The following is a 17,394-nucleotide window of genomic DNA, read 5'->3' on the forward strand; positions in this document are numbered from 1 at the left end:
GAATGTTCATCAATGAATTGTTTCTCTTTCTCTTTGAGACCATCATTGATTCTGTTGCAGGCTCAATATCTGATTAAGTTTGTACTACATGCTATGGAAGGAGATCTTAACTGTCATCTGATATGCTAAAATTTCGTCTCATTACTGAAAAACCAATTTGAAAGTGTAGACCGCATAGAATAGGACAAGGAATGCTCATTTTGTGCCTGAATCAGATACATAATTCAGTAGAAATATGTACTTTTCTCACCAATTAATGTATAATGCTTCATCTGGGAAGGACCTCCGAAAATTGGAAGGCGGGGTCTAAAAGAAAAGGTGGGGCATTTTTAGGATAAAGTAGCCAAATGTCCCACCTTTTCTTTAAGACCCCCGATTTTCGGAGGTCCTTCCCAGATGAAGCATTATACATTACTTCGTGAGAAAAGAAATAAGCAGGGGGCTACCTTCAAGGTTGAAATTTCTGAAAGAATCCATCCGAAAAGATGCAATCTAGAGGATGCAACCTGAGAAGGCAGGTATCAGGACCTCCAAAACCACCCCCTAAATCTACCCTTGTTTATGCTCATATGCCCTGAAATTTTCAACTTGACGAGTTAGTCGTGATGTCATGTCATACACTGTCAGTCATACAAGCACATTGACTACTGTCACGTGGTCAGAAGAGTCTACACTGCTGTGATGACATTTGGAGCACAAGAATTGTATATGCAAATAGGGAATGATGGGCTAATAGTTGCCATGGTGACATAGAAATTGGTTGTCATATTTATAGTGTCCTGGTAATATCTTATAAACACGTTTATTGTGTAGGAGCTTGGTCCCTTATTTTTTGGATTTCTAAATTGCAGTTGTCCGATTGTGTTAAATGCTACTATGATTTGCATGTTGGTTCAGTGTCTATTGATTAGCTGTATCAATTTATTGATCCCTTACTGCACTACCAGCCACTTCACTTTGCTGCTCTAGTTACTTATACCCCTATATTTAATGTATTTGAATGCATTTAGATGTATAACTTCTGAAAAAGGCTAAATCCATTAAGATTTTGGTCCTAAAATTATGATAGAATTAGTTCCAGGGGAATAAAGTATAAATGAATTAGGCCTATATCAGGAATGATTTAAACGTATTGAACAATGAAGGTCATTAACCTTTTTAAGTGGCCATAGCCTAAATGTTCCTTTTGTTTTTTTTCAGGGTTTTGTTAATTCAGGGTATGCAGTAAATGGTATAGCACATGTAAGTTAATATTTTAATGTTGCATCTCTTCCTTCCTCATGTCATACTTACTAACTATAACTAAATTTAGACCTGGGTTAAGCATTTGTGTGAATTGATTTTAGAATTTTGATAGATTTATCAGTTCATCATTTGCTCATCATTAAGAAGTTGCAAACCTAAAATCATCATTTCTAGTGGAATCAAATCAAATTTTTGTAGAACCTGGACCATCCAGCTAGTTTCAACTACTCTTTAATGGCCCGGTTTAGGTGGTTTCATGGTTAATTAGTTGATTAGATGTTTGCTTTCTATTCTTGTTAAAGAGTGGAATTTCTAGGACTTATGTACAGTTGATAGTTTGGGTGAATCAGGTAGCTATTTAAACATGATGCCTGCAGGAGACTGTTTGTCTGTAATGATCAATAAGCCTGCAGCAATAGAGCACAGTTATTTAACTGAGATTCTATGTGGTGAGAAGGATAAAATCAATTCCCTTATGAAGTAACAATGTTGAATTGCTATGTACCTGTCTCCCCTTGCACTGCATCAGGCTGAAAGATCAGCTCTCCCTTGCTATATTAGACGATGATGATGACTGGGGGTTTGGTTCATAGTACAGTAAATGGGGTGGAAGTACTTGACTGGATAGTCCATGAATTTTCAATGAGACCCTATGAAGATCCAGTGGTCTGAAAATGAAATTGCCAATTTTGGATTAACTAAAGTGGTTTTGAAGTAACTTCTTTCATCTCACCCCTACCGCTAGAAACTAAGAATCTCAACTCAAAAAAAAAACTTCCAAAATTCAACTGTTTGGTGAAAAAGTTTTTTTCTTACTTGTTCCATTTGGATAGACTGATGTCGTATCTACAGGGAGGACAGATTTCTCTACTATCCTGGCACTTTTAATGATACTATACGTGTAATTGTGTTATTTATTATTTCATTTACTATCCTAAAATGTATTGTTTGATATTAAGCCTATATGAGATAGCTTGAAAAATTTTGGACATTGTTTTTTCTTCACTTTTCATTCTTAAGCTATTACTGAATATTGTCACAAATGATTTTGTCATATTTAACATGACTAATTATTAATGTACAGTATAACTCGTTTTATTCGGACCGGTTTTATTCAGATTTTTGCTTAATTGGACTAAAATTCCCGTCCCCTCTAGGTCATCTCTATTCAAATGAGAGAACATAATTCGGATTTAGTTTAATTCAAACAAAATTTAGTAGTCCCAAATGATCCGAATTGAGTGAGTTGTACTGTAGGGCCTACCATATAAAATGTTAAAAGAATTTGGCCATATGTTAGCGAAGCTATCTTTATTTGATATCTTAATGATTAAAGTTGAAGGAAGTGATTTTGATGATGTTACTGTATGTGTGGAGTAGACTGGTTGCCCAACACTGTCTGATACTGGTCCAGAACATTCCTGGTTTGATTGGTTGCTATAGCAACCCAATGCCAATTATTTTGTTCTTTCCGCGGCTGCTATCTCCATCACTGGCACCATCCCTGCCACTGGATACTGAGTGAAAACAGTTCATATAAACAAACAAAAGATGGCCAGTAGTTCTGCCCATGTTTGGAAAGTTTAACACTCTTTCATGTGTTATTTCATATTACTTAACAGTGAGGAAATGTGTCATACAGGCTAATGCTTATGATTCTGATGGATTTTGCTTAACTTTTCTTGCAGAATGCGCCTGCGCCAAGTCCGTTAGGTCAAATGCCTCCACAAGATGGATTGGGAGGTGGTCCGATGCCTCCAGCTTTTTTTCCGGTTAGTATTAAACGATGGGAAGGGCGCCTATGAAATGTCCTAATCCTTTAATGGGTTGATACGCTTGTATTTTACTCGCTGCATTCAGTTTTATAGCTGCTCATTTGTAGAGCAGAGCTTTAGCTGTACTTTAACTCTCTATATCAAGATACATATAATGCAGCATCGTTAAGGGAAATAAGGGGCCATTCTCTTTCTTAGTCGGCTATTCTCACCCTGACTTGCTGTACTAAAATTGAGTACACTATAGGCCCTATTACAAATTGTTCAAGCCAATATTTCACTGATCTACTATTAACAGGCATTTGCATATATAGTACGCCTTGACATTTTAGCGCTTTTGGGTGCAGAGGGAGATTTGAGAAGTTTTTATTCATATAGGCTTATCTTTTACTTGGTGATCATGTTGGCCTTTGACTTATAGAATCTAGAATCTAAGCTTATTACTATCAGAGGCTAGTGATATCTACGAGCAATCATCTCAACGACAGCTCAATCATCTCAACGATTGCTCATAGGTGATATAAACCAGCAAGTGGGCAACATTTACTATAGACGCTGTTGAGTAGATGTATTCTAAAAACATTTTTTTTGTCCCAAAACTGTCATTACAACAGTTATTCTTGGTTCCGGTGTCACTTTGGCTTTTTAGTCGGTACTGCAGGGTAATTTGGAAAGACGGTAGCTTAAGTATTAAGAAGTTGACAAAATTGATGTGTTGCTTTTGAAGTGTTTTTAGCAGCCAGCAGATTTGAACCCCGCCTGTCACTAGGCACTGATAATGAATTGTCATATCCTGCTGAGCTGCTGAGGTTGCTCACGTTGTTAGCAACTTTATCGAATGTAGGCATTTGGCAATATGAAGAATTTGAACTGAAATATGATCATATTATTGGGGTTTCCATCTTTGTCGCTTTATATCGAAATAGTCAAATTTACCATAGAACTCTAAAGAATTTACCTATTACCTATGTATGTTTATTGAGCACATGCTGTAAAATCATCTACACATAGTCACATTGAACCATGCTTCTGCATTACATAGGCCTATAACAGCTGTGTCAGTCTGTCCACCCCTACAAATTTGTATTATCAATGTTTAAGTTTGATCACTTAATATGATCCCTGAATGCACAGGCACCTGGTTCACCCAATATCCATATATATTAGGAAACTCGCCTTTATATCACCATATATGGCTATAACACCATATATGGCTATAAATCTGAATTATAACAGTAAAACCCACTTAATCTGGATCAGTCCCAGATAATCTGTCCCAGAGATAAAAATATAAGTACGATAGGTCAAAATACCAGAAGGAAATATGCATAGAATCGATTGCTAAATATCGCGTGTAGTAGAATATTCAGGAATGGTTTTGCTATGATCTAATTTATGATGGCAAGCAGCTGTGTGTAATTTGGTGATTTAATACATGTACATAACAATAAAAAAGAATCTCAATTTGATGTATTCAATGAAACTTGATTATCTTATGAACTATTCATTTGATTTGAGAAAACTTTGTACAAGGCTCTATTGAAGAAACTTGCCCATGTAGACCTATGTTTTTTTAACTGGAAAAAGATGGTGACTGTGCATTCACTTTTAAACCCACTTGGGACAGTTCACTTTTCATCCGTTTGTCGCTAGTAAAATGGAATCCAGTTAATTTGGGATGAAATTGAAGACGCTTCAATGAATTGTCCTGAGATTTAGATTATATGTGTATCTACCCTCGACGCATTTTTAGTCCAATAATGGGGAACCGGCACACCAGCCATCCTATCAGATGGCGCCACTGAGATTTCAGACGCACTCGATCAAATTTAGTTCATTTTCAAGTAACTTTGATCTCAATTTTCGGGCTTCCAATCCAAAGATTGGGAATGGGAAAATCACACATCGAGGTAAACTCTGATTAGTCTGTAGAGTTCGTTCGTGCCACGATTTTCATATATCATGCATAGAATTTGAGAAATTATTATTAGATTTTAATCGAGTTTGAGAAGAAATCCAGCGTCGACGTCATATTGTACACTAGCGAACCTGGCGATTATGGCGGAATTCCACTTGCCACAGTAGCGTTACTGCTACCCCATTGGTCTGATCCGACTCAAGGGTGCCGACTGCAGCCATTGTTGTTTACCAAAATCGACACTTTTTACGCATTTATGAAGTTTCCCTTTGAAAATTTTGGAGTTAGACCAATTTCATTGATGTCTATCCATGCCCATCATGAACCCCATCATCAAAAGGAAAATTGCCTCATTCGGACACAAGATGGCAGTGACCTTTTGTCTTAGACCAGTAGCTTACTAACGGTTTGCCAGCCATTTGTTATTGAAATTCGAATGATAAGTAGGCCTATACTTTATGAAGGGATATCATATCAGAGGGGTATTTCAGCCCGTTAATTTAAAAACTGTCTTAGTCTCAGTAGTCCTCATGCATAGATATGTATAGGTGAGTTTTAAGACCATTGATTTCTGTATTCACCTGGGGCATTGAATTGGGGAATAGATAACAAGGTATTTACAGCACTTTTTGCCAGCTCTACCTCACGACTGTGGTGAGTTTCGAAACTAATGTACTACTGTATCTGTCCAGTGGTGTTGATTATTGAATCATCAGATTGTCAGACATTTCTCCAAGTGGGCATGGTGTCCCTAAACCCCTAGTTAATTGATTTCAAAAAAGAATTCACTCATTGGTGACACTTTCATTAGTTGTTCCAAGTATCTTTCAAGCTTGCTTGACTCGATAATGGGGAAAAATTTTTCCCGAATATGTACGAAATATCGCTCGAAATGGGAAGTTACTCTTGACTGTATTTGTTCTCAGAGGGGCATTGAATATTGAAATGGTCGGATTGTCAAGCACCTCAATGTGAGTAGTGTCCCTGGCCCCCTAATTATATTGCCTGCCATTAATGTTTAACAGATAATCATTTACGACATTGTAGGTCAGCATCATCAGGTGTGGATGATGGCATGACTATAGAATAATTAACATCAATGCCACTTGGTGTGTCATGGGGATATCACTATTAAAATTGAACACTTGAAAAAAAAATATCTGGATTAGAAAATCAAAAACTTGCCTATGGCATTTTACCTCTGGCATAATTACCTGGATTCTATTAAAAAAATGTTAGCAATATTGAACAATGGATTAAACTTTTATCGATTCATATCTTGAAGAATTATCATTGAAAAGTACAATAATATTACATAGATGAAAAGAGAGTTGCACCATCTATGTTATTTATTTTTCAATATAAACCACATGTGCATATGTATGTTGGCTGTTTATTAAATATACGTATATATTTAGTAAAGTGTTCGTTATTGGAATGTTTAGCTCACAATGTTGATTTTATTTTGATACGTTTACGTGTTTCCTCTAAGTCTTTCACAATTTAAGTTTCGTGGATGTGATGACAATAAACTCTATTTTGACACGATATGTCTAGTCATCGGTCCTCAATGTGAAGGTTAATTTGATGGAGTGAATACAATTGAACCCTGCTCTGATAAAAGAATTTATTGGAACATATGGACATGAAATCAGAAATTTTGTTCGATTCAAAGTTAAATTTATCTATTTGAGATCTGGTACTGTTAAGCGGACACCAATAACAGAAAAACTAAATTTCATTTTACAATAAAAGTTTTGCTGGTAATTACTCAACACTAAATTGGTTAAACTTATCATTAATTGTAAATGATTTTATGATGAAATATGTGCTTGGGACAAAATAACATGTTATACGGATATGAAGAAACTGATCTTCTGTAATGTTTCTTTTAACTAGGTTCTACTGTACTTAGGCATTACTTAACTTTTTATAAGAAGTGAGAATGTTAACTTTTCAAAGCTTAATCATCAAAATGAGGTGATCACCCACATATCGGGTTATTCAAATTTTTTGTTCATTATGTGATGAACCTTTACCTATTTGGCTAACTCGCTTACTATATAATAGCTGTCTGCAAATTACAACATTATCAGTAGAAGAAATATGTCCTTTCTGATCCACAAATAGGTTTTATGGAATCACTTCTATTCTGATTGAAATCACTCATTTTATGTTTCACTTATTATACATTATGCATATTGATTGATGAATGTTATGCCTATGTGCTGCCTTGTTCCTCCAATAGCCACCAGGGTCACAACAGTCACCCCATCCTCCACCGACACCACACAATCAAATGATGCCACAGAATCAAGTGAGTATTTCTCTAATAGTAAAAGGAGACATTTAGTGAACCTGCCATGTATGCTTTTAAAAGTTGAAGTGATAATGTGATTCTAAAAAAGGGCTGCCTATCAAGTTAAATATTGAAGAGTTAATACCCTATGAAACTAGATATTGATAGTATGAATAAAAGTTTCAGTTATCCTACCAAATTATTTGTTAAACATATACTTGGCAGGTTTGCTATAAATCGGGTTGGCCACTTAGATTGGAAGGCTTCCCCCCAGCCATAACTATATACGTTCATAGTATAGTCTTCATCTATACTGCACTGCACTGCACTGCACAGAAATCAATTGATTGCCCCCCAACCAGTTTTACCTAGCAATTCTACCTGCTATAATGTAACTGAACCTAACTATATACAGTTATATCAGTGATTTTTTCCTGGTGATGAAATCAACAGGCGCCTACTATGTTGTAACTGTTTCGTACATTTGTTGTTTTGGAAAATATTGTAAATTCACACATGATTAACAAAAGCCAAAAGGGAAAAATTCTATTGCAGTTATCAGGTGACAGTGGATGCTGGGGTGTTTGTGTCCTCACATTTTTCTTTTGAGAAATATTTTGCTGCATGGTTATGAAATGCTTTGTATACGTGCAACATGAAATTCTTGCCGTGGATTTTCTTTCATGGGTCTTACGAATTTTTATGTATTGTGTTTGCGTATTATGTATGCTCATGTACGTACTATCGCATATTACAATTGTAAAACTATTCTACTTGCTGTTAGTTAAAAAGTCTCAGTGATAGTGTCTACATTACCCTGGGGCCAACCCTGCAAATTGTAGTGCTTAACTGTTTAGTTGCTTGTTTTATTATATTTACGTAACAGCCTAGAAGTAACTTAACTTAATTTTCATTAGGTTAAGTTTTATTAGGATCAAGTGTGTTGATCCTTATAGAATGGTTCCGAGAGTAACTTGTAATTGTAACCAATGGATATACAAAACTGATATTTTGTAAATAGGAGGGAAATAGGTTGATATGGCAAGTTTCGTCCATCAGCTCTAAGCCGTTTTTGAAGTGCTAGGAGGAAATGTGCAAAACTTCATTGAATTTTTCCCCATTCTACTAATCGATGCTTGACATTGTTTCCTGACATCATAGGGAAAGCCCTTCAGAAGGGTATCACGTGGAAATCCCTCTAGGAGGGCTTTCCCAGTGACATCATTATTGAGAACTGTTCTACCATACACTTGTGACTCATAGGGAAAACCCATTACCATGTATATCATCAAAGTTGAACATGCTTACTACACAGTCTACGATGATTTCATCTTCATCATCTGTTAATACATCACTGGAAATCCAAGAACAAATCCATTGTTGTGCTCAAAACTAAAATGTACTCAGTTGATCCTACTGGACCCACGGTCCTGTATATCATTTAAAAAGTTGTGCTGTCATTCGTTTTAAGTTAACTTCTGAATATGTTTGCCGCTCATTCAGGACCACAATTACCAGAATTTTTCGCACTGATATGACTAGGACACCTTCAGCCGCAGATTCTAAGCATGTATTTATCTATGCGACAGAATCCATGCTCGAAGAGAAGGATTGATAATGCGTGTGATGCACGGACAAAAAATGCGTTCAATTCGGACCGTGGTAGTAACTGCTTGTTTGGTACACATTTCTATTTCGTCTTATTGAAAAAAAAAATGAAAATGCTACGATCTCTGACAAATGCCAGACATGTTGTTAAGTTTCTTCTAGGCTGTACTGTTTGACATAGTGCTTACCTATGTATAATAAGGTTGATGGTGAACTAATTGAAATAATATTTTGTGCTTTCTTAGTAATAAATGCTCATCTTATCAATCAAATATTTTGATCCATCAACGTATCTGTGGACTAATGAGGCTGTTTATGAACAGATCATTTTCATTGAGTATTGAGCTTGATTTTTAAGCAGCCGATACTAGTTAAGCAGTTGATACTAATTCAGGCTATGCAGTAAGTCTCAGCTAAGTCATATCTCCTTTCGAACCAATGAAAATGTCGGACACAACTGCTTAAAACAGCCGCTCAAGACAGCTTTGAAGGTGGGCCTCGGTGCGATCTGTGATGCTTGCAATATGTGATGGAATCAGTTGTGACTGGTCTTTTAAGTGTGAGCAACTAGTCCATCAGTTAACCACAATAACCAGTCATGTGATTATTGAAATGGTGCGGTGTATGTAACATAACTGAATGAGATATCCTCATAACACGGTTTATACATGTGTATTCATTGCATACCTATATCAGTATGTATATGATAATGAAATAAAGTGATTATATACTAGTGATTTTTCTGACTTAAAAAAAATTCTCAGTGAAATTTGATTGACATCATCACTAGTTCGCATACACTATATATCCTATTGCTAAATTGGAGTTCGAACCGAGGGCACCGTAGTTAGAAAAAACGTATATGTTGCAGCGATCACAATTATGGTGATCATGTTAAATTGCTGAAGTTAGAACATTCGCAACTGCCCATTCTTGTATTTTTCTGGAAATTGCCAAAAATTGCATTGTAAGTAATCATTTGTGTTACAAGGCTGATCTAATCTCGGCTTAAATAGTGTATACTTATCTGAAATATACAGCCTGGTAAGTCTCTGCCATGAAATGAAACCATGCCATAACCTGCACAAATCTTCACCAGATTCAATTATGGTGGCTATTCTGGTGGCTCTCATTTAATCTTCCAAGCCACTCAACTGACAAATTTTCATTTCGTCATAGAATCTTGATACAATGAGGTTGAAATCACTACAAAAGGTGATTACTTGACAAGGCTCATTACAGAATTGCATTTTTGTATAATTAATACAATTGGTACAATAAATGTATTTTCCTTTTTAGTGAATTGACCTGGGGGGAAAGAATATTGTTTTAATGGTGATTAAAGATAAAAATTCTTTTCTTAAGACATCAACGGAGAAGCCAGCTCTAAACTGATGATGCTGCCATCTGTCAAAAGAGAAATAATACTATTGAACTAATTATCCAACATCTTGCGTGTATCTATTTATCCATTGCCTAAAACTAGAAATAGTCTTTTTATACAGGGACTCTTAGAGTGCTTGGTTTATAAGCTTTCCTGATCTATCATTATATACAAGAATTGTTAAAACTTGTTATCAATACATTTTGTCATTTTCCATCGATCGATTACCATTAACCCTTTCAGTACAATGTATAAATCGCGTGGTGGACTTAGCTAGTGCGCTGCACCTCTGTGTATCAATGTATTTGGTAATTAGTTTTTATCTTTAATGAAAGATGGCAGGACCTTCAAACACTGTTAAACATTAGTAACGATACACCACAGCATGGTGTACTCGCAGTATTTCCATTAGGCCCGTGAGTCAATGCACTGGAGTGGAATTTTCAAATTTTTAAAAATATCACCAGCACATTAAGGGTATTAATTAATCTGCACTGAAAGGGTTAATCAGTGTAGCAGTTATAACTTGTTAGTTTTGTTGTCTGATATTATGATTTTATTTTCTTGTAGCCCTTTATGTCTCCTAGATATAATAGTCCACGAGGACCAGTTAGAATGCCAAATCAAGGAGAATTTGATGTAAGTATTGTGGAAAATCACCTATAATAGCTACATAATTCACCTTTAAACCAGCATAGTATTTTTCAGCCTGTCTGATTTTGGACCATGCGAGGGGAAAACTTTATAACTCAGTAGATATTAGGGATAGCCCCATAATAGTATATATCCTATGAAAGCTCTTTTCATGAGCTTTCGAATAAAACCAAGTTCATTACTACTGATGACCTTCTCAACTTGGGAATCTGACCGATGTGATATGTGGTTTTTATACCCCGCACTACATGCTAAATGTATGATATGTCACTTTCCTGCTTTGTTAGACATTATAGGCTGTCTGGTGTTGCCATCTGCTCACAGGAAAATGAGTTACAATGCTTCACAATACTTGACTATTCGATTCACTACAGCTGGTCTATTCAAATCGATCAAATCTAGCGACCGATTGCCGGGTAGAGGGTTAAGCCCGCCACTTAGCATTTCATTTAAGCCCGCCATTTTCATCGCAAGTGAGAAGATCGCGAAGTGTGGGGCCACTTGCGGCCATTGTTGGCCGACAAATCGCCGGCAATAAGATCGCTCAGTATCTAGCTTGCTAGATATTAGGCGACAAGCTAACCTCTTAGTGTGTGGCTGTTAGCGATGCATTGCTTCGGAAAAAAAACCCAGCCAATCAGCGCCAACATAGAAACCACGTGCATTTACAAAAAAGCGAAATAACCATAACGGAAATGAAACATGAGTTACCCAAAAAGAAGACGCATTGGTGGAAAAGAAAGGCCAAAAACTAAGGCGTCACAGGATACATCCTCCTCCGGCAAAGATTTGAACCGTATTATTTCATTGAGATTGCCACAGTTTGAAACCTAGTCATACTAGGCAGAGTGCGCAGCTACGATGATGTCAATCTGCGAGCAATATGATTGGTGCTGCAGGTTTTTTGCACGGTAAACCTGCGCACATTCCTGTGCTGAGGCTCAGAGAAGCAATGCCATTACGTATGAATCATTGCCGAGGGAGGACATACAGGACATAGCTTTTGCACTAGATATGACCGGTATTTGTTTCACTTTTTTCCCGGTTTTACCAATCAAAAAGTTAAATTCAAATTCACTTCCTTCAGTCAATTTTCTTGAAACGAAATAAACTCCAGTTTGATTTTTCATGATATTCAAAAAATAATAACAAATATAGCTGCACAGCAGCGATAACGGGTTTCTGCCTAACTGGTTCATATATTGCACGGGGAAGCGTCATCGAAATAATTCTAATCAGTCCATAACGTATGACTTATTTCCAAGAAGCGCAACCTGGGTCCACAATATGCTGTATATTTGGATCCAGCTGCATACAAGGGCTACCACGTAAAAAGTATTGATGTTCCAAAATGCCTACGTAACCAAAGATATGGTTCTTTCAAAGGCCCCCCTGGTGGCAGTTGCATGAACTAGTCTGTCGAACATGCTCTCCTTGCGCGTTTTGATCCATAATTTCGTTAATACTAGACATATCGGCCCCACTCCGCGCTGTTGCGCCACCGCGCGGTATTTACGCGAAGCAGCAGAACACAAACATGGCCACTCTCTCAATTTTCAATGATAGAAATCGTGTGTGCATTTCAATTATTTCGGCTGTTAGGGTTTTAAGGCACAATATAAGTTGATGATGTGATATGGCGATGTCTACACCCTGGCGCAGTATATCATTAGTTACGAATATTTCACTATGTTTGACAGGTGCTGCCATCTTTCAAGAGAGATAATTAGTAATTACTAATTAAATCAATACACAGCAGTGCGGTGTACTAGCAAAATCCATCACTGATTCGTACACCACACTGCGGTGTAGACACACTGAGAGGGTTAAGATAATTAAACAGCGGACATATTGGTTTTCTTGTTAGCGCTCAACAGACATCAAATAACATGCGATTGCTTACTTTGTTGTTGTTAGTGTGTTTATGTAATGTGGTAAGCCCATGGAAGAAACCTATCAAAAATTAGCTTTCTGGTTCGTCCATTATGGCCGCCACAACCTGCCTTTTAAATTTTTTCTTTGTGCTCGACACGCATCAAATAATGTGCAATTTCTTTTACACTCGGTATGTGTAATGGTCCCTGAATTACACTTATTGAAAATCAGCTTTCTTGCTCATCTAATATGGCCACCATGGCCGACATCTTGAATTTCTTGCTCTCTCACATCCGGGGTGACATACTTTGCGCTACCCCGCTTTCTAGTTTATGAACATAACTCTTCAGTTGTGGTTGGGTTACTTTCTTTGTTATATTGAAGGTTGCAGCATTGTTCGGTTTTTAGCCCACTTGGGATTTTAGTCCCAGCGGGCTATTGCGTTCACTTTTCGTCCGTCCGTAGACGGAATCCAGTTATTTTGGGAAGTTTTGACGACGCTTCAAGGTAACGTCTTGATATTTGGGTTACACATGTATCTACCCTAGACACATCTTCAGCCCAAAAACTGGCCCTGTCAGAATCAAGATGGCCGACTGGCAGCCATTGTTGTTCGCCAAAATCAGCACTTTTTACACATTTTTGAACTTTTTGAGGGAAATTTTGAAGGCGCTTTGATCAATTACCTTGATCTTTCGGATATATGTGAATCCCCCCAGGGCCCATCAACCTAAAAAAAATTTGGTCGGTCGGACTCAAGATGGCCGTCCTATGACCTTTTTAGTGCCCAAAAATGTTAATTTTGGCCCGAATTCTGAGTCCTGTAGCTGCCTACTGGTTTGCCATTTCTCATTACAATCTGTGATGGGTGTTCATTGGAAAGGGATGTTTTATACCTGAGACAGGTATTTTTCATCAGCCAATTATGACGCAATTGGCCGCCATCTTGGTGTAACCAGTACTCATTCGTAAGTGGGAAAAAGTTTTTCCACATTATATTGATACCTAAGCGTATTTTGCTACCACAATCAATTAGAAAGTTGTAGCTCATAACGTGTTCTATGATTGTGGTGAGTTTCAAGGTAATTGGATTTCGTATATGGCCACCAGGGGGCGTTGAATAATACAATATCTTAGCATTTCTTTATTATATTCGTACCTATGAATATTTTGTAACCACAATCAATTGGAAAGTTGTAGCTCATGACATCATCTATGATTGTTGCGAGTTTTAAGGACATAAGTTTTTTTATATGGTCACCAGGGGGCGTTGAATAGTAGAATAACTTAGTATTTCCTTATTATATTGGTACCTAGGCATATTTTGTTACCATGATCAATTGCAAAGTTGTAGTTCATGACATGTTCTATGATTGTGGTGAGTTTCGAGGTCATTGGGTTTTGAATATGGTCACCAGGGGGCGTTGAATAGTAGAATGACTTAGTATTTCCATATTAAATTGGTAACGAGGCATATTTTGTTATCACAATCAATTACAAAATCGTAGCTGCTGACATGCTCTATGATTGTGGTGAGTTTTAAGGTCATTGGTTTTTGTAAATGGTCACCAGGGGACGTTGAATATTGAAATTGTTAGATTGTTGAGCATTTGAAACTACTTCCCAAGTGGGCATGGTGTCCCTGGACCCCTAGTTATCAAAGAACTTATGCACTACATTGATTTAATAATGTTTCAATAAGAAAAAGCATGTCTAAAATAGGGTTGGCGTGAAATATTGATTTCATTCCCATTTTTCCCCAAATTTTAATAGCAATATGATTTTATTGATCATATAATTTTAATATGATTTTACCCTTTCATTTTAGGGACCACCAGGCAGCGTTTCGGGTGGACAGATGCCTATACCAAATAGCATGGATGTACGACCAGGTATGCATATATTTAGTATCATTTCTAAGCCAATTCCTTTGCATATGTGCCATTATGTTATATGCTTCTCAATGATATCCTGCTTTATATTACTGTATATATTAGGTGTACTGAATCCAAATCGAATGCAGAATTACAAATTATGATAGTGGTTTAAATCGTTTTGCTGGTTTCTTAGCTCATCTGTAGCCCAGATTTTTGTTCGTACTTTCATTATTAGGCTGTTTTCCCCCATAATGGGCATTTTAAGGCTTGCATATCTTGAACATGAACTTAAAGAATGAAACCTTTATATCCAGGCACAAAAACATCTTGTATTTAATTTTCTGAAAAGCGGGTTTAGTAGCAGCCCCTCCCACCTCCATTAGCTCCATTTAGCAACCCACAGTGGGTTGAGTAGTGAAAGCTGAGATAACACTGGTACCCAAGCAAGAGTATTGTTGATTTTGAATGAGTGTATTGATTGTGTTCAATACACTGTTACCTGATGGCCTGAAACTCATATGTTTACACGCTTCACTTAGGAGTTAGCAATATGGCTCCCCTCCATGGCTACAGTGATAGTCGCATAGAAATTGTTGTGTATAAGTTGATAAGGAAAAATGTGATATTAAAGCTAGCATTATGCTGAATATTAACCTCTTCGCTACCATAGATAATGTAACGCCCCTCACCAGAGCGTTTTCCCATATTTTGACATATTTTCGTGTTTTTATTTAGATCTCAGAATACTAATAATCACCCCTACAAACCATATATATTTGTAAAGCTTAAGTCCTCAGCTATCAGATGGTATTGTTTAGAATCAAATCGATTAAATCAGAAATTGGTCACCAATAATTATTGATCGATTTTTTTATTGATTTGTGGATCGATCAATGGATTTTGATCAAAATAACTTGTAATGATCCATTTCCGTTTTTTGTATTCTTATCGTGAAGTGACTACTAAATCTGGACCAGGATGACATTGTATAAAAGTATCGGCTAAAAAATACAAAAAATCTCATGCACGTGCCTTCTTGTTTGGCGCGCAAAGTGGTGCATGTCGTCACTCAAGCATAGATTCAATTCAATTCAGTTCAGTATTTGAGGCACTGATTCACCATCTATGAGTATATAGTGTAACTAGATTGAAGCAGACGATCATTTAGTACGTCTATACACCAGCGGTGTAGTGACTCACCACACCAGCAATTGTAGTAAATGAATATATTTGCGACGTAAATATATGCCGTGCATGGTGAGAGAAGGTCATTATTTTGGCACTGCAGTTCCCTTGTAAGGAAAAATTAATGAACTCGTCCAAATTTAGTTCTTCGACCATCAGTATTCTAACAGTTGTTAGTGAAGTACTTATAGGCATCCCTCTCCATTGGACCAAAAGCCTTCTTATCACATGAATTACATATTTGGTTTACTTGATGATTCCTGCAGTCTGCTCCAATCTTCTACACTGAGACCTAGCCCAGTATTTAGGAGTCAGTTTTAGCCCACTTGGGACTTAAGTCCCAGAGGGCTATGGTATTCCCTTTTTTACTATTCCTGTCAGGGGCGTAGCCACCTAAAATTCAATGGTGCGACAATCCAGTGATTGCATATCCAGTTTTTATCCAGATATTTAGAAGGGGGGTTTGCGGGTCCTCCCCCAAGAAAATCTTGAACATAAAAACGTCTGAGATACGTTCTGATGGCTATGAGAGCTCATATTTGAATAATTTTCTGTAGATAATATAATGCCCCTAAGGTTATCTTTGGTCTACGGACAGATCAAGATGTTTCACCATCCCAAAGCTGTTTCTGAGTCCCGCTGAACTGGAAGGGCAACTATCATAGCACAAAACGGGGGACCTGGGCACTCCCCCAGAAAATTTTGATTTTCAAGGCTCTGAGATGCAATCTTTAAGCATATTTGGGGCATAAAGTCTATCCCCCTTGAAGTTAATTTTTTTCGTTTAGATTCATTTAGACCATTTTCTATACTACTTCCAGAATACTTGCCCGGAATAAAACATTCATGTTAGTACAAGAGCCTGTCAAAATCCCGAACTAGAAAAATAGAAGGGCAAACCTGAGTACCCCTCCATACAAGTGGTAGGCTGGATCTGCCCTTGACTATTTATTGATGAATAGTAAACTAATGTTAGCTTATTGTACATCAATACTGGTACTCTCTCGATTTTCTCGGTTTCCATGTCTCGGCACTTGAGCAGAATTATTTTGGTAAAATCCCTTATTATGGTCCATTTTTCATGAACAAAAACACCTACAGAATCAGTGAAATACTGGTTTGAGTCGCTCTAAAGTAATATGAAAAAAGTCTTCTGAATTCGGCAACTTTGATACTGTGAGATCAGGTGCATGGTCCAGATGTGATACTGTAAACTCTATAAACAAAACTCGTTGGAGTCACTGGGTTGGATGTGGCCTACACGGAAAATCTCAAGTGCATTACCAACGCCTCTGTATTAGCACCACTGACATCTTCAAAAGAACTTGACGTATCGGCCCCACTCCGCGTGGTTCCGCCACCGTGCGGGATTTACGCGAAGCAGCAAACACAAACATGGCCACTCTCTCAATTTTCAATGATAGAAATCGTGTGTGCATTTCAATTATTTCGGCTGTTGAGGTTTTAAGGCACAATATAAGTTGATGATGTGATATGGCGATGTTAATTAATGATAATTCCGCAGTGAAGCTAGTCACGAACGGTGCCGTTTGAGTGTACAGCTGCCAAAAACA

The 17,394-nt window shown here is 37.2% G+C and overlaps 1 protein-coding gene across 6 annotated transcripts in view; it reads left to right on the forward strand.

Moving 5' to 3' along the window:
* The window catches only part of LOC141899809 (single-stranded DNA-binding protein 3-like), a 68,614-nt gene that overhangs the window by 9,829 nt on the left and 41,391 nt on the right, over positions 1-17,394 (forward strand). For 4 of the 6 annotated variants that reach the window (XM_074786346.1, XM_074786348.1, XM_074786349.1 and 1 more), the window contains exons 5-9: positions 1,201-1,242; positions 2,934-3,017; positions 7,187-7,255; positions 10,800-10,868; positions 14,587-14,650. In XM_074786346.1, the coding sequence (XP_074642447.1) occupies positions 1,201-1,242; positions 2,934-3,017; positions 7,187-7,255; positions 10,800-10,868; positions 14,587-14,650 (328 nt within the window). Of the gene's footprint in view, positions 1-1,200; positions 1,243-2,933; positions 3,018-5,429; positions 5,433-7,186; positions 7,256-10,799; positions 10,869-14,586; positions 14,666-17,394 lie in introns of all 6 variants that reach the window. The other 2 variants (XM_074786352.1, XM_074786350.1) reach the window with 2 other exon arrangements.

This window comes from Tubulanus polymorphus, chromosome 2, assembly GCF_964204645.1.
Source record: "Tubulanus polymorphus chromosome 2, tnTubPoly1.2, whole genome shotgun sequence".
NCBI classification, from domain to species: domain Eukaryota; kingdom Metazoa; phylum Nemertea; class Palaeonemertea; order Tubulaniformes; family Tubulanidae; genus Tubulanus; species Tubulanus polymorphus.